The sequence below is a fragment of the Periophthalmus magnuspinnatus genome, chromosome 16 (genome assembly GCF_009829125.3).
Source record: "Periophthalmus magnuspinnatus isolate fPerMag1 chromosome 16, fPerMag1.2.pri, whole genome shotgun sequence".
Taxonomy (NCBI): Eukaryota; Metazoa; Chordata; class Actinopteri; order Gobiiformes; family Gobiidae; genus Periophthalmus; species Periophthalmus magnuspinnatus.
In genome coordinates this window covers 6,523,643-6,545,812 of record NC_047141.1, presented here as the reverse complement: position 1 = coordinate 6,545,812, position 22,170 = coordinate 6,523,643, and the positions used below count along the sequence as shown (strand labels likewise).

The 22,170-nt window shown below is 44.2% G+C and overlaps 1 protein-coding gene across 1 annotated transcript; it reads right to left on the bottom strand.

Annotated features, from left to right (window-relative positions):
* Nucleotides 1-10,755: 10,755 nt before the first annotated feature.
* Nucleotides 10,756-21,959, bottom strand: LOC117384114 (cysteine-rich venom protein). The gene is made up of 7 exons (XM_055227759.1): nucleotides 21,908-21,959; nucleotides 20,081-20,181; nucleotides 19,436-19,526; nucleotides 18,108-18,250; nucleotides 12,047-12,144; nucleotides 11,885-11,967; nucleotides 10,756-10,895 (listed from the first exon to the last, which is right to left on the bottom strand). The coding sequence occupies exons 1-7, from the start codon at nucleotides 21,957-21,959 to the stop codon at nucleotides 10,756-10,758; spliced, it is 708 nt and encodes a 235-aa protein (XP_055083734.1).
* Nucleotides 21,960-22,170: the final 211 nt, after the last annotated feature.

The following is a 22,170-nucleotide window of genomic DNA, read 5'->3' as shown; positions in this document are numbered from 1 at the left end:
ACAAGGAGCAGAGAGGACTTTAGCAGGAGGAGCAACGCGGGCCTTACCAAGACGAATACGGAGCAGCTTAGCAAGACCAGCAGGGAGGGGGATAGCAGAAGCAGCAGAGGTGGGCATAGTAGTAGCAGGACTGTGGATCTTAGAATGTGGAGCAACGCGGGCCTCAGCAAGACGCATACGGCGCAGCTTAGCAAGAGTAGGGAGGCGCATAGCATGAGCAGCACGGAGGGGCATAGTGGGAGTGGCGGGAAGGGGCATAGCAAGAGCTGCAGGGGTGAGCATAGAGGGAGCGGAGGGGGTGGCGGAGGTGGCGGGGAGGGGCATGGCAGGGGCAGCGGGAGTGGGCATGGCGGGAGCGGAAGGGGTGGGCACGGCAGGGGTTGTGGGGAGGGGCATGGCAGGGACGGGCTTGGCAGGGGCAGCGGGGAGGGGCATGGCAGGGATGGGCTTGGCAGGGGCAGCGGGGAGGGGCATAGCCAGAGCGGCCGGGAGGGGCACGGCAGGGGTGGGCATGGCAGGAGCGGAGGGGGTAGGCATGGTGGGGAGGGGCATGGCGGGGGCAGCTGGGGTGGGCATGGCGGGAGCGGAGGAAACGCGGGCTTCAGCAAGATGCATACGGCGCAGCTTAGCAAGAGTAGGGAGGCGCATGGCACGAGCAGCACGGAGGGGCATAGCCGGAGCGGCGGGAAGAGGCATGCCGGGGGCAGCAGGGGTGGGCATGGTGGGAGCGGATGGGGTGGGCATGGTGGGGGTGGTGGGGAGGGGCATGGCGGGGGCAGTGGAGGTGGGCATGGCGGGAGCAGTGGAGGTGGGCATGGCGGGAGCAGTGGAGGTGGGCATGGCGGGAGCAGTGGGGGTGGGCATGGTGGGAGCAGTGGGGAGGGGCATAGCCAGAACGGTTGGGAGGGGAGTGGTGGGAGCAGCGGGGAGGGGCATGGCAGGAGCGGAGGGGGTAGGCATGGTGGGCAGGGGCATGGCGGGAGCAGCCAGGAGGGGCATGGCGGGAGCAGCGGGGATGGGCATGGCGGGAGCAGCGGAGAGGGGCATAGCGGGAGCAGCGGGGGTGGGCATGGCGGGAGCCGTGGAGGCGGGCATGGTGGGGGTAGCGGAGGTGGGCATGGCGGGTGTGGCGGGGAGGGGCACGGCAGGGGCGGCAGGGAGGGGCACGGCAGGGGTTGTGGGGAGGGAAATGGTAGGAGTGGCAGGGAGAGGCGTGGCAGGGGCAGCGGAGAGGGGCATGGCGGGAGCAGCCGGGAGGGGCATGGCGGGAGCAGAGGAGGCGGGCATGGTGGGGGTAGCGGAGGTGGGCATGGCGGGAGTGGCGGGGAAGGGCACGGCAGGGGCGTCAGGGAGGAGCACAGCAGGGGTTGTGGGGAGGGAAATGGTGGGAGTGGCCAGGAGAGGCGTGGCAGGGAGAACCGTGGCAGGGGCAGTGGGGAGGGGCATAGCTGCAGCGGCGGCGAGGGGCATTGCGAGGGTAGCAGGGAGGGGCAGAGCAGGAGCAGCAGGGAGAAGCATAGCAGGACTAACAGGGAAGACCTCAGGAGGGGGAGCAACACGGGGTTTAGCAACATGAATACGGATCACCTGACCAACACGAGCAGGGAGGGGCGTATCAGGAGCAGCAGGGAGGGGCATAGCACATTGAGCAGCGAGGACCATATCATGATGAGCAGAGAGGACCTTAGCACAATGATCAGAGAAGACCTTAGCACGATGAGCAGGGAGGACCTTAGCAGGAGGAGCAATGGGGGCCTTAGCAAGACGATTACGGACCAGCTTAGCAAGATGACCAGGGACGGGCATCGCAGGAGCAGCAGGTAGGGGGATAGCAGAAGCAGCAGAGGTGGGCATAGCAGGAGTAGCAGGGAGAGGCATAGCAGGAGTAGCACTGTGGATCTTAGCATGTGGAGAAACGCGGGCTTCAGCAAGATGCATACGGCGCAGCTTAGCAAGAGTAGGGAGGCGCATGGCACGAGCAGCACAGAGGGGCGTAGCCGGAGCGGCGGGAAGAGGCATGCCGGGGGCAGCAGGGGTGGGCATGGTGGGAGCAGCGGAGGTGGACATGGCCATGGACATGACGGGGAGGGGCACAGCAGGGGTAGGCACGGCGGGGGCGGCAGGGAGGGGCATAGCAAGAGAAGCTATGTGAGTATGTGTGTGTGTATTTGTGTAAATGTGTATGTCTGTGTGTGCAAGAGTGTGTGAGGACTTAGCTCCTGATGTGAGGACGTGTGCAGGAGGTCTGGACGGAGTGCAGGAGTATGTGTGTGTGTATTTGTGTAAATGTGTATGTCTGTGTGTGCAAGAGTGTGTGAGGACTTAGCTCCTGATGTGAGGACGTGTGCAGGAGGTCTGGACGGAGTGCAGGAGTATGTGTGTGTGTATTTGTGTAAAAGTGTATGTCTGTGTGTGCAAGAGTGTGTGAGGACTTAGCTCCTGATGTGAGGAAGTGTGCAGGAGGTCTGGACGGAGTGCAGGAGTATGTGTGTGTGTATTTGTGTAAATGTGTATGTCTGTGTGCAAGAGTGTGTGAGGACTTAGCTCCTGATGTGAGGAAGTGTGCAGGAGGTCTGGACGGAGTGCAGGAGTATGTGTGTGTGTATTTGTGTAAATGTGTATGTCTGTGTGTGCAAGAGTGTGTGAGGACTTAGCTCCTGATGTGAGGACGTGTGCAGGAGGTCTGGATGGAGTGCCAGAGTATGTGTGTGTGTGTATTTGTGTAAATGTGTATGTCTGTGTGTGAAAGAGTGTGTGAGGACTTAGCTCCTGATGTGAGGACGTGTGCAGGAGGTCTGGACAAAGTGCAGGACTATGTGTGTGTGTATTTGTGTAAATGTGTTTGTCTGTGTGTGCAAGAGTGTGTGAGGACTTAGCTCCTGATGTGAGGACGTGTGCAGGAGGTCTGGACGAAGTGCAGGAGTATGTGTGTGTGTATTTGTGTAAATGTGTATGTCTGTGTGTGCACGAGTGTGTGAGGACTTAGCTCCTGATGTGAGGACGTGTGCAGGAGGTCTGGACGGAGTGCAGGAGTATGTGTGTGTGTATTTGTGTAAAAGTGTATGTCTGTGTGTGCAAGAGTGTGTGAGGACTTAGCTCCTGATGTGAGGAAGTGTGCAGGAGGTCTGGACGGAGTGCAGGAGTATGTGTGTGTGTATTTGTGTAAATGTGTATGTCTGTGTGCAAGAGTGTGTGAGGACTTAGCTCCTGATGTGAGGAAGTGTGCAGGAGGTCTGGACGGAGTGCAGGAGTATGTGTGTGTGTATTTGTGTAAATGTGTATGTCTGTGTGTGCAAGAGTGTGTGAGGACTTAGCTCCTGATGTGAGGACGTGTGCAGGAGGTCTGGATGGAGTGCCAGAGTATGTGTGTGTGTGTATTTGTGTAAATGTGTATGTCTGTGTGTGCACGAGTGTGTGAGGACTTAGCTCCTGATGTGAGGACGTGTGCAGGAGGTCTGGACGGAGTGCAGGAGTATGTGTGTGTGTATTTGTGTAAATGTGTATGTCTGTGTGTGAAAGAGTGTGTGAGGACCTAGCTCCGGATGTGAGGACATGTGCAGGAGGTCTGGACGAAGTGCAGGACTATGTGTGTGTGTATTTGTGAAAATGTGTATGTCTGTGTGTGCAAGAGTGTGTGAGGACTTAGCTCCTGATGTGAGGACGTGTGCAGGAGGTCTGGACGGAGTGCAGGAGTATGTGTGTGTGTATTTGTGTAAATGTGTTTGTCTGTGTGTGCAAGAGTGTGTGAGGACTTAGCTCCTGATGTGAGGACGTGTGCAGGAGGTCTGGACAAAGTGCAGGACTATGTGTGTGTATTTGTGTAAATGTGTGTCTGTGTGTGCAAGAGTGTGTGAGGACTTAGCTCCTGATGTGAGGACGTGTGCAGGAGGTCTGGACGGAGTGCAGGAGTATGTGTGTGTGTATTTGTGTAAATGTGTATGTCTGTGTGTGCAAGAGTGTGTGAGGACTTAGCTCCTGATGTGAGGACGTGTGCAAGAGGTCTGGACGGAGTGCAGGAGTATGTGTGTGTGTATTTGTGAAAATGTGTATGTCTGTGTGTGCAAGAGTGTGTGAGGACTTAGCTCCTGATGTGAGGACGTGTGCAGGAGGTCTGGACGAAGTGCAGGACTATGTGTGTGTATTTGTGTAAATGTGTATGTCTGTGTGTGCAAGAGTGTGTGAGGACTTAGCTCCTGATGTGAGGACGTGTGCAGGAGGTCTGGACGTCTGGAGCAGAGCTGGCCTTTGTCTCACACAGATCTGTGGAGAGACACATTTGTGTGAGACACTGATGCTGCAAACAGGGCTCACATTCAAGAATACAGCAAACCCAACAGAAGGGGCCTAAATGACAAAACTGTATAGAATCAGAATCAGAATCAGAAGACTTTTATTGCCATAGTCTGTGAACACAGTTCACAAAGTAGGAACTTGATACGGTGAAAAAGTGCAACATAAACACACTGAATAAATACAAATACAAATAAGGGCATGCACAAAGTTAAAAAGATATGCTTAAAAAAATCAAATGAAATACTTAAAGGGAGAAAATATGTACAATAGCAGCATCAGAACAACAGTGCAAAGTGGCTTATTAAAGTGACCGGTGTTATAAAGTGTCCAGTATAGTGCAGATATTATAAAGTGTTCATGAGACAAACAGCAGAGGGGAAGAAACTGTTCTTATGGCGAGAGGTTCTGGTCCCAATGGACCGTAGCCTCCTGCCAGAGGGAAGTGGCTCAAATAGTCCATGTCCAGGGTGAGAGGTGTCAGCTGCTATATGGCCTGCTTGCCCCAGAGTCCTGGAGACGTACAGGTCCTGTATAGATGGAAGGCTGCAGCCAATCACCTTCTCAGCAGAGGCACAATGCGCTGCAGTCTCTGTCTGTCCCTGGCAGTGGCCCCAGCGAACCACACAGTGATGGAGGAGGTGAGGATGGACTCAATGATGGAAGTGTAAAACTGCACCATCATCTGGACTGGCAGCTTGCGTTTCCTCAGCTGCCGCAGGTGGAACATCCTCTGCTGGGCTTTCTTGATGAGGGAGCTGATGGTCGGCTCCCACTTGAGATCCTGGGTGATGCAGGTGCCCAGGAAGCGGAAAGAGTCCACAGTGGTGATGGGGGAGTCCGTCAGGGTGAGGGGAGGCAGGGGGGCTGTGACTTTCCTGAAGTCCACGATCATCTCCACTGTCTTCTGGGCGTTGAGCTCCAGGTTGTTGCTGCTGCACCAGGACACCAGCCGGTCCACCTCCCTCCTGTAGGCAGACTCATCGCCGTCCGAGATGAGGGTGGTGTCATCCGCAAACTTAACCAGTTTGACGGAGTCGTGGCTGGAGGTGCAGCAGTTGGTGTACAGGGAGAAGAGCAGGGGAGAGAGTACACAGCCCTGTGGAGATCCTGTGCTGATAGTCCGAGTGTCCGAGACATTCTTCCCCAGCCGCACGCGCTGTCTCCTGTCTGTCAGGAAGTCAGTGATCCACCTGCAGGTGGAGTCAGGCACGTTGAGCTGAGCGAGCTTGTCCTGGAGCAGAGCAGGGAGGATGGTGTTGAATGCAGAGCTGAAGTCCACAAACAGGATCCTGGCATAGGTTCCCGGGGAGTCCAGATGCTGGAGGATGAAGTGAAGGGCCAGGTTAATGGCGCCGTCCACAGACCGATTGGCTCTGTAGGCAAACTGCAGAGGGTCCAGGAGGGGGGAGGTGAAGGACTTGAGGTGGTGCAGGACCAGGCGCTCAAATGACTTCATGACTACAGACGTCAGCGCCACAGGTCTGTAGTCATTAAGTCCAGTGATCCTGGGCTTCTTGGGGACGGGGACAATGGTGGACAGCTTGAAGCAGGCTGGGACGTGACATGACTCCAGGGAGGTGTTAAAAACGTCCGTGAAGACAGGAGCCAGTTCCTCAGCACAGTGTCTAAGGGTAGCACCAAATCACCAGGGCGACCGTACGTGGCGCCATCTTGGATCAGACCAAAACGCTTCTCACGTTCGTTTCTAAAATTTCAGTTTATGCCAAAAGCTGAACACAGATAGCAAAACAGCAATTGTTGAGCTCTTTTCATACATGTTAAATTAGAAGATACTGTTTTGCTATGTTTTAATAACCCCAAATGCATGTGAATGTTTTGAAATAATACATTGGTAGTTGGCCTTACCCAGTTATTTTGGCCTCTCAGTGTCTAACATGTCTGCAGTACTAGATCAACAGTGATTTTGATCAACAGTATTTTTGATTGATTTATCTAACTCTTATGTATTATCCTGAACTAATATAGTGTATTTTTCATGTTTTAGGTCAACTATATTTGCAGTGAAGACATGTTACAGTGCTTTTATGCACAGAGGTACCCAGTTAGTGAGTGCCTCTCTATTTCAACATACACATTCATCTGACACACTGTATGGACCTCTAAAGCAGGGGTCACCAACCTTTTTTAACCTGAGAGCTTTTTTATGGGCACTGAGTCATACGAAGGGCTACCAGTTTGAGACGCTCTTCTGAAATAACACATTTTCTCAGTTTGCCTTTAGTTATACATTATTAATAATGATAAATGATAATCATCTATGTGAACACACTGATCATGTTGCAAGACACTGATCACATTAATGATTTCTCAAAATAATTATCAACAATGAGCAAGGAGGGAAACAGATATCAGTATTCAGCACTTTAACTTTACTAATCTTAGTAATTGTTAAATTTCCAGATGACACTTATATCACTACATCTCATAGGAAAAGTGTCCCATTTTCACTATCCATTGACAAACCTTTTTAACAAAACATAAATAATACACATTGCACCATGTTTCATAACGTTATCAATTATGTAATGTTAAAGAAAAATAAGCTTACATATTTTTAAAGCCTGTTGTTTACCCAAAGCTGCGTTTAGCTCTGGGCTTGTTCTGCCCATAGTGTGCGTCCCCGTGGGGAGCGCTCGTCCCCGTGGGGAGCGCTCGTCCCCGTGGGGAGCGCTCGTCCCCGTGGGGAGCGCTCGTCCCCGTGGGGAGCGCTCGTCCCCGTGGGGAGCGCTCGTCCCCGTGGGGAGCGCTCGTCCCCGTGGGGAGCGCTCGTCCCCGTGGGGAGCGCTCGTCCCCGTGGGTAGTTAGTGTGGAGCTTTGTGAGACGTAGTGAAGTGTCCCTCCACATTGTGCCGCTTTGCCGTCACCACAGTCGCAGATGAGATACGCGCAGGTTATTTTTACAGTCTTAAATTGTTGTGAAAGTGATCTCTTCTCTCTCTTATTCAGCGCATCCTCACAGCGCTGGCAAGCGGAGCACTGGTTTTGTCACGTGCACAATACTGACCTTTGAACTGAGTAGGTCAGACTTCACCTTAACTTATCTAAACTTCACGTATAATGAACATAAGTTTAAGATATTGTCATTTTTAAATCTATATAAACGCAAGAGTGATTAAAAAAATAGCAACAGAATAAAATTAAATTTTAGATGCAGCTCATTAGTGAGTTGTGCTATTTTTAGAACCGGTCTGCGGGCGACTCATGTGGGGCTTGGGGGCGACATGGCGCCCGCGGGCACAGTGTTGGGGACCCCTTCTCTAAAGTGTCCTGTACAACACTGTATTCTCAGCTGCTGAAAGGCAACAATGCAAAAAGCATTGATAAAATATTGAATAATGCATAAAAAGTGGTATTTTCAAATGACAGAGCACAAAAATAGCACAACGAAATCATATCTTAAAGAGTAGTGCAAGAAACACAAATGTTCAAATAATGTAGTACTGTCAACAAAAGCTTGTAATCTTACTCACAGTGAGAAGATAAAGTAGCCAAAACTTTCACTCAAGTAAGAGTACTGTTACTTCAATAATAGGTAAAGTAAAAGTAAAAGTATGTTGCTAGAAAAGCACTGTGAAATAACTACCCCGAACTTGAACGTGGAAAGTCACAAACCTCACGTTTTTTCTCCCAGAAGTCTTGTAGTCTAGAAGTCTAGGTGAAAATGTTCAGAAGTGTAGGTGAAAATGTTCAAAAATGATGTCTCTTTCCGAAGAAAATGTCGAGTAAAGTTCGTAAAAACAGTTCTCTTGTCGCAGCCGATGTTTGCAAAGTTTGCATAGATACGCGAATGTTTGAAACGCGGGCTTGGCAACAACACGTACGCACGTACACACGTACGCACTGACGTCAGCACGCGCGCATCCTTGCGTCATCTATAACAGCCTGTAAAATATGATCTACCGATTTAGCAGTTTTTCTTTTTTTAATCAAACTAAGATTTCATTTAGTTATCACAGGATTACTGTCACTACTAACTGCTTCTAGTCCACTTTCATCTAGACTACTGCTCTTTGCTCCAGTAGGCCCTCTCCCAAAAAGAGCCAAGTGCGTTCATCCGCTGATAGCTAACAGTATATGTACCAAGCTAACAGTATATGTAGCCATGGTAACAGTACATGTGCAAAAGCCACTCCCTCTGCATTATAGCGGCTGCACCGAGAATGGATTAGCCCAAAAATTAATTCAGCTTATGAGTAAGCCAAGTACGTTTTACATTAAAACTAAATTACTCAAGTTGTTGTAAAAAATACATAAATAGTTACTCAAGTAAATATAGTATTAATATCTGCTGTATTTGACTACTGAGCACTACAGCCTCAGCCTGTACTTCCACCGCTGACTTTGAGCGTATGATACGTACATTACGTACATTATTTTTAATTATTTATTATTTAATAGTAGAAAAGTCAAGATGTCGTCGTCACAGCCGTTTCTTTCTGTTTAGATTGAATATCAATAGGCAAATATAACGTTCAAGGTGATTTTTTTTCTCAATTGTAGCTACTTTAAACTTTAACAAAATATACCTTGTGAAAACGTAATAACAGAGACAGAGGTAACAGTATCATTTTTACATTCATAGTCTATAAACCAGAGAACACTGATTAGTGGTACATATAGTGGGATGTGGTTTATATAGTGGGATATTGCAGTTTAACGGTTCGGTATTTTGGCCAGTGACTACACCACTTTAATAGATAGATAGATAGATAGATAGATAGATAGATAGATAGATAGATAGATGGATAGATGGATGGATAGATGGATAGATAGATAGATAGATAGATAGATAGATAGATAGATAGATAGATAGATAGATAGATAGATAGATAGATAGATAGATAGATAGATAGATAGATAGATGGATGGATGGATGGATGGATGGATGGATGGATGGATGGATAGATAGATAGATAAAAACTTTATTAATCTCCAAGGGAGAAATTCAGGTGTCCGGCAGCAAACACACACTTGCACAAAGTACTCGTCCTATAGAAATGACAGTTCCTATCAGGCAGATCTGTTAAACAGCCTGATAGCTGAAGGGACAACGACCTCGAAAAGTGCACTGTCCTGCAGCTCAGTGAGAGGAACCTGTTACTCCGTGAGCTTCTCTGTGCAGACATAGTGTCATGCAAGGGATGTCTGGAATTGTCCAGGATGCCCTGCATTAAAGCCCTCATCCTCTTCTCAACCACAGCTCCCACAGAGTCCACCCTCCTCCCGATCACAGATGCACACTTCTTTATCAGTCTGTCCAAACGATTGCAATCCCTTGTGGTTATACTGCCACCCCAACAGACAACACCATAGAAGACAGCACTTGCCACAACAGACTGATAGAAGAGGAACAACATGTCAGCACACACATCAAAAGACCTAAGCTTTCTTAGGAAAAACAGCCTACTCTGTCCTTTCCTATACAGAGCCTGAGCCTGCTCTGACCAGTCCAGTTTGTGGTCAAGGTGCACACCCAAGTACTTATAGGTGTCAACCACCTCGATCCTTTCTTCGTCAATGATCACTGGCTGGTGGGCGGGCTTCCAACCGAAGTCAATGATCATCTCCTTGGTCTTTGAGGTGTTCAACGTAAGACCATTTCCCTGCTCCAGGAGGTGAATCTGGTGATGAGCTAATAACAGTAGAGGGCGCTGTTTCCCTTCTATGCCGTGCCAGTTCTTTTCATCTTATTATTGTAAAGTATTTTCTAGCAGTGCAGCACTACATCAAACTAATATCTTGATTTACTAACATGAAGGTAAATGACACGTGCCCACGAGGGGGGCGCAGACCTATGGAATTTACCGGAACACATGAAGATTTTGTGCACGTCTCAGGACTCTATTCTATCCTTTCTGGAGAGTTTGTTGCTTCATTGTTCACATTACCTGTGTGGAACTCGTCTTTGACGCTTACAGTAGATATGAACATTCATACATTCTTATTGCAATAATAACTACTAATGATAATAATGTTTTCTTATTGTCTAGCAATAACTGCACATTCCTTTATTCCATATAACTCCCCTCCTTTTTAATCATCAAACACACAGCCCGTACATATCTTTATTCAGATTTAACAGTTTCATGTCGCACTGTTGTAGATGAGGTAAACCAGTACGAAAATTTGAATGTGTATTGCGCAGCAGACTTTATTTTCTTCTCTTTTTTGCGTAGTTGCGGTGCATGATGGGATATAGCAGTGCGTGAAGCGTGCATGGATGCACACTTCGGTTACGGCTGATCTCCATGGAAACGCTGGAAAGGGCAGGGCACGTTTGTCGGGCGCATTCAGTCGGGTGCATTGAAATGGGACAGCCCTTGTCCCACTGGAAATTACGTAACTGCCCTTTGATGCACACTTCCAATGGTGATTTTAAGGCCATTTTGGCGAATTGGGACACGGCCAAGGTCGAACGTGCCAGAGTGCTCAGTGGCGCATTCATCTGGCCACAGGGATGATCTGCGTGGGGCACATGCACAGGGCAGGGCAGTTCTTGGTGACATAAGTGTTACAACTGCCGATGGAGTTCTTCAGAGCGCGGCAGTTCGTGAAGACGTCTACGTACGGGCAGGGGTTAGCTGCAATCACACGGACAAAGCATGTTTAAAAAGGAAATTCTAGTTTAAACGTGTGTGATTCTGGGCCAGACTAAACCAGGTCTAAACCAGGACTAAACACAGACTAAATATGGACTAAACATCAATCAAACAAACTTTATTTGTATAGCACGTTACAACAGCAAAAACTGAACCAAAGTGCTTTTCAAGTGCATTAAAATGTAAAAACAATGACAACAAAAATTCTATATACAAAACAAACATGGACTAAACCAGGAATAAACCAAGACTAAACATGGACTAAATTGGGACTAAACACAGACTAAACACAGACTAAACATGGACTAAACATGGACTAAACCAGGACTAAACATGGAGTAAACACAGACTAAACACGGACTAAACCAGGACTAAACATGGACTAAACCAGGACTAAACATGGACTAAACCAGGACTAAATATGGACTAAACCAGGACTAAACATGGACTAAATTGGGACTAAACACGGACTAAACACAGACTAAACACAGACTAAACATGGACTAAACCAGGACTAAACATGGACTAAACCAGGACTAAACATGGACTAAATTGGGACTAAATACGGACTAAACACGGACTAAAGATGGACTAAACCGGGACTAAACATGGACTAAATTGGGACTAAACACGGACTAAATTGGGACTAAACATGGACTAAATTGGGACTAAAATTGACTAAACATGGACTAAACCAGGACTAAAAATGGACTAAACATGGATTAAAAACGGACTAAACCAAGACTAAACATGGATTAAACCAGGACTAAACATGGATTAAACCAGGACTAAACATGGACTTAATCAGGACTAAACATGGACTAAACATGGATTAAAGACAGACTAAACTAGTCCTAAACCAGGTGTAAACCAGCTCTAAACCAGGTCTAAACCAGGTTCAAACCAGGTCTAAACCAGGTCTAAACCAGATTCAAACCAGGTCTAAACCAGTCCTTCAGCGTGATACTGACTGCAGAGTTTGTTGACGCAGTGGTTGGGGCACATTCCACACGGTTTTCCCTCAGTGTAAGGCCCCCAATTTTTGAAGTTCCCTCTGTGCAGAAACAAAAACAGGTCAAATCAGTGATAATATAAGTAAAATCTGAATTAGCGGTGGTGTGTTTTGAACGTACGCGCGGTAGTAGCGGCAGCCGTAGAAGTAGAGTGGTGATCGAAAGTTGTTACATTTGGCCATGGCACATCCGACCTTGTATGAAGTGTTCCAGATCAACTGTGCACAGACAGAGCACAGTCCTGGTCAATGCAACCACAGAAAACATATTAACAACTTAGAATCAAATCAAATCAAATGTTGAGGTGTAATTATAAGCTCCGCCCCTTGTTTACAGATGTTATTCGAACGGAGAGAGTCAACATCATCTTAGACCAGGGGTGTCAAACTCATTTTCACTGAGGGCTACATCAGCAAAATGGTTGCTCTCAAAGGACCAGATGTAAATGTAAGACAGTATAAATGTAACCAAATATAATGTAAAATAAATGCAACTACTTTTCAATCTTGTTAATTAACCATTTCTGTATTTATGACTTACTCGGGTTACAAATGTTGCATATGGATTTGCATAGATATGAAAAAACGTCTGGGTAACTCTATCTCCTGACGAACTGATATTTTAAGACAGTCATACCTTTTAATTCACCTTGTCGCGGGCCACATAAAATGACATGGCGGGCCACATTTGGCTCGCAGGCCTTGAGTCTGACACGTGTCTTAGATGAACAGGTATATTTAAAAAAAAGTAAGACTAGAAACAGTAAAAAACGTCATTGCATTTCTGTTTGAGCGGTTAGTGTGTGGAATCAACTTGATGATAAATTACAAAGCTCATACACAATAGAACCATTTAAAAAGAGGTACAGTATAAAACATTACTTTTTGAAAATTACAGGACTCAGGAATGATTTACGTGAACTGCCGTGGTTCGTAGTTTTTCTTATGCTACATATTGAGTCATTTGTTGTAGAACTGATGCTGCTTTTCTTGCAATTCTTGTGCGTTATAAGTCATTTTTATTTCAGCCTAAACTCTTTCGGTCATGATAGAAATGTTATGTACAACCTCATACAAGTTGAATAAAGTTTGATTTTGAATGTAATGAACCAATAAAATACTTACTTAACCAATCATAGCCGACCGATGGGCCTGATCATAGAGCTTCACGGTCCCGCACACTTCGAAGTTAGCCCCAATTCCCCGATTAAGTCAATTTCCCATATATTTTTCCCATATACTTTTGGAAAAATTCAAATATTAAGAGTTCAAAGGCTAACCAGCTACAGTACGTGCTAACTAACATCTATAACACGGTTGTTTTAAGTCCGGAAAGCACATTTAAAACGCAAGATTCTGTGAAATGCTTCAATAACTTTGCAGTTTATAACGTTTCAGAAGCAGATTTTAAAATTTTAATACATTTTCACTTATTCATTTTACATTTACAATACATTTCCAACTTTGTACACATTTTTTTTGGAGTCTATGAGAAAAAATAATGGGAAATTTACTTGCAAAACCAAACTAATAACCAGCACATACAGTAGGTCTGTCACGATAACAAACTTTGAAGTAAATATAGATGATAAACGATAGTATTGAAACCAAACTATGAAGCAGAATTACCTCCAAAAACAATTCAAAATGTGCAATATTGTAAAAAAAAATGTGAGCAGCAATAAATATGACAGAAAGCAACACTTAAGTAGTTAGTTTGCATCTGTAAAGAGTCATAGAAGTTATTCATTCAAACTTTTACAACTCAAATCTCATCGTAGCGTAGAAAAATAACCAAAAATGTCCCAGCAGTACAAAGAAAAACACTGATCTCCCAAAATGACTGTTCCATCTAACACAGGGGTCACCAACCTTTTTTAACCTGAGAGCTACTTTATGGCACTGAGTCATACGAAGGGCTACCAGTTTGAGACGCTCTTCTGAAATAACACATTTTCTCAGTTTGCCTTTAGTTATACATTATTAATAATGATAAATGATAATCATCTATGTGAACACACTGATCATGTTGCAAGACACTGATCACATTAATGATTTCTCAAAATAATTATCAACAATGAGCAAGGAGGGAAAGAGATATCAGTATTCAGCACTTTAACTTTACTAATCTTAGTAATTGTTAAATTTCCAGATGACACTTAAATCACTACATCTCATAGGAAAAGTGTCCCATTTTCACTATCCATTGACAAACCTTTTTAACAAAACATAAATAATATACATTGCACCATGTTTCTTAAAGTTATCAATTATGTAATGTTAAAGAAAAATAAGCTTACATATTTTTAAATAAATCTTGGTTGTGTTGTGTGGCTTTTTCATCGGTGTCATGAAAAAAGTCTGTTGTTTACCCAAAGCTGCGTTTAGCTCTGGGCTTGTTCTGCCCATAGTGTGCGTCCCTGAGGGGAGTGCGCGTCCCCGTGGGTAGTTAGTGTGGAGTTTTGTGAGACGTAGTGAAGTGTCCCTCCACATTGTGCCGCTTTGCCGTCACCACAGTCGCTCGGCAGATGAGATACACGCAGGTTTCTTTTACAGTCTTAAATAGTTGTGAAAGTGATCTCTTTATTTTCTACCATGTTTTGGAGTAAGAAACTGCATTCAGCGCATCCTCACAGCGCTCGCGAGCGGAGCACTGGTTTTGTCACGCACACAATACTGACCTTTGAAGTGAGTAGGTCAAAGTTCACCTTAACTTATCTAAACTTCATGTATAATGAACATATGTTTAAGATACTGTCATTTTTAAATCTATATAAACGCAAGGGTGATTTAAAAAAAAAAAAATATATATATATATATATATATATATATATATATATATATATATATATATATATATATATATATATATATATATAGCAACAGAATAAAATTAAATTTTAGATGCCGCTCATTAGTGAGTTGTGCTATTTTTAGAACCGGTCTGCGGGCGACTCATGTGGGGCTTGGGGGCGACATGGCGCCCGCGGGCACAGGGTTGGTGACCCCTGATCTAACATTTACTGAACAAAGTCGTGTCTTACAGGCCGGAGTCTTATGCTGAAGCTGACATTGTCTCAGATTTACATAAGCCCTTTCCCTCCACACTCGTGTAGTTGTAGGATTGTTTACTTTAACTGCTGGGCGAGTCTGGTGTGTACTTTGAGCGGGTTACTTGCAGGTTGTTACACCAAAGCAGCGCTGGTTTCACTTGGGTTCACGCGGTAACACACGTCTAATTAGGGCTGTCACGATAAATACTGTATCGACTTATTGTTCGATACGTGACAGATGGGAAAATCATTTGTGGGGGTCGATATTTGCCATGGTACGTTTTCTTTGCAGTTGGTTATTTTGGTTTGGTTTCAATATCATCAATATATCTCATTTCAAAATTAGTTATAGTGACAGGCCTACGTCACATGATCTGAAAACCCGCTCCAGGTCGCTGCAGTGTGTGGGAAAAATAGACTTTGTGTGTGTTCTTTTCACAGACCTACACACACATCATCAGTTTAAAGACTTAAGTAAGTGCGAGTACAAGGCTACATGAGTTAGATATGCATTTGAGCAGGTAATGATGCTAAAAAAGTCAGATGTACAGGACAGAAATGAACCTTTCCTGAATGATCTTGCGCTGTATCGAAAAAGACCACATAGTATACGCCCATGGATCACTATGGAAGACTACAGGATTACACAGATATAAAGCCACATGAGAGTTTTGGGTCTGTTCCTGAGTATCGAAATTCAGTTCGGAGTCGGAATATGTTTTGTGGACTACCCCATTTGACTCGCACCACCATCACCAGTAGGGACTCCGCTTCCTCAGCACCACCGTCACCCCTGACCTCCAGTGAGAGCCCGCCATCAGCTCCGTCATCCAGAAGGCTCAGCAGAGAAGGTACCTCTACGTCCTGCAGCGGCTGAGGAAAGTCAAGCTGCTGGTCCAGATGATGGTGCAGTTCTGTACGTCCGTTACTAAGTCCATCCTCACCTCCTCCATCACGGTGGGGTACACTGAGGTCACAGGGACAGACACAGACTACAAAAAAGATTTGGTGGGAACGTGATCGGCTGCAGGTTTCCATCTCTCCAGGACTCGGGGTCAGATCAAAGCACATTCCCGGTTTGAGAATCTTGTTTACTGACAGTGACGACAATACTTATTCTAAGAAATTCTTGTTCTTTTTTCCCCTATAGGCGTGTACTGTCCTGTGCAGCTCACTATTCAAATTTACCCATGAGTAATAAAGATGATAGAGTTGCTTTGGGATGCACGCTGCTTAAACTGCTCTCTAAGCTCTCACCACCACCTCTCCCCCGACTCCCTGCAGACTCCCTTCAGGACCTGACAATTTTTTTTTGGCCTATATATATATATATCCATTGTATTACTATTCTACTTGATTTTAGCAAGTAAATGTACATGACAGTAAACTCAAGAATAAACATTAAGCATGTGGCCAGTGTGGACACAGTGACAGAGCTGACAGAGCTGACAGAAGCTGTAGTCAACAGTTTTAGACACTTAAACCCACACTGTAAGTCTATGTACAAATAGTCAGCCTCATGCCTATCAACACACACTTTTTCATACTCTCAACAGTGTGGACAGCAGGTCCTCTTACAGGCCAGAGTCGTATCCTGGAGAAGTCATTTTCTCATATTTGCATGAGCCTTTCTGTAGAAACACAAACATTTATTTTATGCCTGTGCACCAGACACAGCTCGGCTAAAGTGAGAGCTCTGTGCCTGCACCGTTCACTCTGCTGTTATGACACATCTCCTACTTTCCACCTATAACCTCGGACAAAACACTGGACCAAAGTTATGAAAGCTTCATCAGCTCAGGAGATCAGTGGTGTCTGCTCTTATCTGACTGAAAAAGAAATAGGAAGTGTGCTCACCAATCAGTAACACAGAAGTTTTCCATTTGTTTATAGCAACAAGAGAAGAAAGAGGAACCAGCGCACACTGCTGTGGCTCGCTCACTTTGTCAACATTTTCTCAAACTCGATTACTGTGAAATTGTATTTCTGACCCATGGCCTGTGCATGCCAAATGATTATTCATAAATGAATGTCTTATATTACTCTATATTACATTATATATTCAGATTATAAAAGTCTATTTATATATTTATTCCATCACACAGTTTGGTTTGTAAAATCAGAAGTGTCATGTATTCAGCACCAACCCTTAGGCCTCATTTTGACAGGACAATAGGACAGAGCAATGAGAACTGGGACTGGGCCTTAGTCTCAGTCTGGCACAAGGAGTAGCTGTAGTAGTAGTAACAGTAGCTGTAGTAGTAGTAACAGTAGCAGCAGTAGTAGTAGTAACAGTAGTAGTAGTAGTAGTAGTCGTCAGCATAAGGTCATAGACTAGATCTAATTATGATTAAGACCATTATAAAACACTATAAAAACTAAAACTTGGTTCTATTCATGTGCGTTTTTTCTTGGCAAATCTAGAACGATATCTCTTGTCCCCTCGGCCTTTATTATGTCTCGAGCCTGACCAAATATGATCGTCCAATCAGATTAGTTTATTTCAGTGACGTATGTGAAACAAAGGAGCTCATTGGTCACCCATAATTTACAAAAAATAAAAAATAAAATAAAATAAAAGAAGATTCTTTCAGATTAACAGTTTAGAGCTTTGCTCATTGATTCTGTAGAAATCTGCAATATTTTTCAGATATTCATTGATATTTCAGAACTAGATTTGTTTTTGATATTAGATTTAGTATCAGTTAATACAGTATTAATGATGCTTTTGACAGTCTTATTTTGATGTCCCATGTACAAATAGATCAGATCTATAATAAATGACAGGATCTAGAGTGAAGCTGTTCACATAAAACTCTGTTTTTACACATGTTGATGGCTCCAACCTCAAAGCAATAGCTGTTTGCTAATATTAAGACTGTGAAAACACGCTTTGCACTGAAGGAAAATTATCAGAGTGGAAACGTTTTCTGGAGATCAAAGTTACAGAGTCGGTGGAACAGAGTTTTTGAGAAGGACACTGACTAAATATGCAGGAGCACTCAAATAAACATGACTGAAACAGAACAAGTCCAAGTATATTTGTTCATGAAGAACATTATAACATTGTTACAGGCTCCAAATGTCAGTATAACATAGAACAGGCAGCAGTGTGTGTTTGTGCTGTACCTGGGTGTAGTGTCTCGTCTCTTTGCCGTTCGTGGAGCCGTTGGGGTACTTGAAGTTCTCGACTTCATTAAACCAGGTTGTGATGATGGAGTTCCAGTTGTTTGGCCTGGATGAGAAGTACATGTTCTCCCCAAGCCTGTATCCTGCTCCGGGGAAGAGAGGGAGCGGACTGGGTCACTGCGTCTGAAAATGTTTGTTTTATTGTTCTGTGCCTATGTGTCGTATTTTATGTACATCTGTTTTTGTTTATTCTTGTTTATGCGAAGCACTTTGGGCAGCTTAAGTTGTATTTTAAATGTGCTATATACATAAAATAAAATTGAATTGAAAATGTAACTGTACTCATCGAGTTGGTCTCAAATGACCATGTAGAGTCTGTATTAGTTTAAGTATCAAGTCGATCATGATGGATGCAGCGCTGCAGGATTAATCAAAATCACAATTTGAGTGAATGCAATGGGCAAATCTACAAATAATACAATACTTATTCTGTATTTACATAAGCAAACACTGTAGTTTAGCTTTGTACAGACATGTTCTGAATGTGATTCTTGTAATCATAATACTTGTCAGGTTTATTTTGTAGATAGATCAGATTTCTTTCCCTAAATCATCAGCTCTACCATAAAAGTATTTAGGATCATGTGTCATTATAATCCGTAATGCAACTTTTCAGCAGGATGTAGCACAGGCTCGTCTCCATGGAGATGTTTTTGCCTTGTCTGGACTCTTTCACAGTATGGTGTTACATTTTGCTACCTCCGTGGAGACGAGCAGGTCACAGCAGCAGGTGACATGACAGAGATGGAGACAGGAGCCTGTGCACCTGTGATTCTCAAGTTTTTTTTTTTTTGTAAAATGTAAATGAACAATTGTAAGATAAATATGTTTGCATGCAATTCCGTGGAACATCCTCGGCAAAACACTATAACTTCCATAGAGATAAGCAAGTGCTGGAGCCCCTAGAAAAGTTACACAGCTGCTTTAAAGGTCCTATATTACAAAAAAATGATGAAAAATGAATCTCTGAAGTTAAAAATGCTCTGCTCCACATTGTGATGTCATGAAGCGGTAGTTTTCAAATTAACAGCACCTTTTACCTTTTGTTCAGTAGAGATTGGCAGATCCAGGGCTGAAATCATCCAAATGATTCTAGTGAAGGCGTGTGGAGTTTAAAAACACATTGGAGCACTTGCTGTATTACCACTTTTAACCTGTTGCATCAACTCGAAGCAACTGGATTTAAGTTGACCTTCTTGCTGTTGTTAATCTGGCACTAGCAGGTTCTTGAAAACAACCCTCACCCCAACCGACCCTGACCTACGTACCGTCGAGTAAACGTGTGGAGGGCGCTGCGTGTCTCAGGGTACAACCATCAACCCAGGTCTGAGATCCAGCCGCTATCTCGTCACTCCAGCTCTGCTCAAAAGACACTCAGGTAAGTTCATTCACTGTCAAAGAAGCATGTCAAAGAAAGCACAGAGGTGTTTGGGCTTAATAGAGAGGGGCATTTTAATTCAAACTGTTACAACACGAGATCAGAGCACGTCCATAGAAAAATTATATGGATTTCTTCTTTTTATCCTGACTATGGGGGTCGATTGTATCCAGCACAATTCAGAAATAGTGGTTTTCAACTAGAAGGATGCACCATAATGTCATTAAGAAGGCTGTAAATCATAAGGTCAACACATACACTACTGTCCTGTCATACTTCAGGACAATCAGTGTTCAGCCGTGTGTGGTGACATTTCAGTATCTGCTCTGAATTTAAGAAGGAATTTTTTGTGTTTGTGTCTTGTGTTGTGGTGCTGTGTCTTGTGTTGCGGTGCTGTGTCTTGTGTTGCGGTGCTGTGTCTTGTGTTGCGGTGCTGTGTCTTGTGTTGCGGTGCTGTGTCTTGTGTTGCGGTGCTGTGTCTTGTGTTGCGGTGCTGTGTCTTGTGTTGTGCTGCTGTGTCTTGTGTTGGACTGACCATTTGCAGCATGTCTTGAGCGGCCGGTTGGACATTCCTCCTGAAGTGGTTGTGAAGGTCAACTATCTCATTCTGCACTTCTGTTTTGTTTGTGCAGAGATCTGGAGACAAGAGCGTGCACGTGAGGCAGTGTGCACGTGAGGCAGCTAAACATGCACGTAAGGTAAAAGTGTGCACATGTAGCTAAACGTGTGCACTTGAGACAGCTAAACGTGTGCACGTGAGACAGTTAAGCGTGTGCACGTGAGGCAGCTAAATAAATTCATGTGAGGTACCTAAATGTGTGCATGTGCAGTGTCTATGTGCACATGAGACAATGGTGTCTATATAAGGGCTGGATAGAACAAAGGTTCTGTTGCCATGGCAAAAGTGGCGGCCATCTTGTGAGTGGAGCAAGAGCAAAATTGTGATTGAAAATAATGTAAAACCAGTGTTTAAACTCCTAAGACCTGAGCTCTTGCATGACATGCTTTATTAATTTATCTTTGTTATTTTGGCTGATTGGAACTGATGAGTGTTAAAACAAAGAATGATCTTTTTACATTATGAGAAAAATAATGATAATAATAATAATAATAATACATTAATTAATAATAGAACTATGCTTGTGTGTCAATACACTATTCTGTAAAATAATAATTTATTTCCTAAAATGAAACATAAATAAACATTGCTAACATTAGTATAATAGAACATGAGCAATAGATAAAGTATAAATGCAAAATAAAAATTATCAAAATAATAAAGGTAAAATTAAAACCACATCGACTCTCTCTGGTCTCTTACATAGCTCACTGATGGAGATAGCTATACACGTGCATGAGACGTAGCTTTACTCGTGTATGTTAGTCAGGTAAATGCAGAGGTAAGCTCATAAGAACATCACAAACACAATATTAAGCCCACAGATTGTGGCATCCTGCTCTGCCTCTTTGTTGTGTTCTGGATCAGAGGTTGTAAAGGAGACTTACCCTGTAGTGAGATCAGCACAGCAGCAGCGTCGACCAGACGAAAGATTGAAAACATAAACAACAGAATGTGATAAGCTTTGGCCATAGTTCAGTATTTATATTACATTACAAAGTCTTACAGAGTAGCTTGAGTCCTCAAACTGATACTGACAATATCAAAAGTCAGTCTCCAGCCTGTTGCAGCAAAACGAGAACGTGGTCTGGTACAGTTTGACTTATGGCTCATAAAGACATTTATATTAGAGAAAAGCAGCATTAGCATAAACCAACACACGTTCTGTGTATTCCACTCCAGTGTTGGTCGGATTACCTTGCAAAACGAATCTAATTACTGACTACTGCTTGCTTCTTCTAAAAGTAATCTACTACTACTCATTTTAAATGTAATTACTATAAATTACTTTGAGAAAATGGAAACATACAGCTCAGGAGCCAACTGATAATTTCTGTTATAGCACCTCATTTTGCAGAAATGTAGTTAATGTAGTGTACAAAGTGTCCAAACTGTAGCCTGGGGGCCATATGGGGCCTTCAGAGCAGTTTTTGTCAGCGCTCAACATGACTGACATCAGGTTACATTGTGATACAGACCTAAAATAAATGCTCGACGTCTCAGTGGAGTAGTGGATCAGCTCTGGTACATGAACCGTCTGATTGAGCTACTGTATTCACCACCTGTTTGTGAATCTGTTTAGATATGTGGCCCTCAGTGAAAAGGTTTGGACACTGTTTGTATTTTTGTGTTTTAAAGTCACAGTGTGGTTTACTAGAGAGAGCCTACATTTATTATGTCTGTATTGACATAGAGTATGGTTCACACAGAAGAGAAAAGGAGGGGATGGACATACCGGGACACAGGCAGACAGGACCTGCTGCACCATGAGGAGGAACACCGCGATCACAAACATGTTCTAGAGCTACAGGAGAGCTTCAGGAGAATGCCAGGAGAACACTGAAGAACCAGGAGCACTCTGAAGAACAATGAGAACACTGAAGGACCAGGAGAACGCGGATGGACCAAGAGAAATCTGAAGAACCAGTAGAACACTGAAGGACCAGGAGAACTCAGAAGAACCAGGACCAATACATGTGGAGATCTAGAAAAGAGGCAGGTGAGTT

Coding starts and splice junctions, on each gene's coding strand:
- LOC117384114 (XM_055227759.1), bottom strand. CDS start 21,959: ATGTTTGTGATCGCGGTGTTCCTCCTCATGGTGCAGCAGGTCCTGTCT. Junction 11,968..12,046: donor GGCTGCCGCTACTACCGCGC/GTACGTTCAAAA, acceptor GTTTCTGCACAG/AGGGAACTTCAAAAATTGGG. Junction 10,896..11,884: donor CTGCGTCAACAAACTCTGCA/GTCAGTATCACG, acceptor GTGTGATTGCAG/CTAACCCCTGCCCGTACGTA.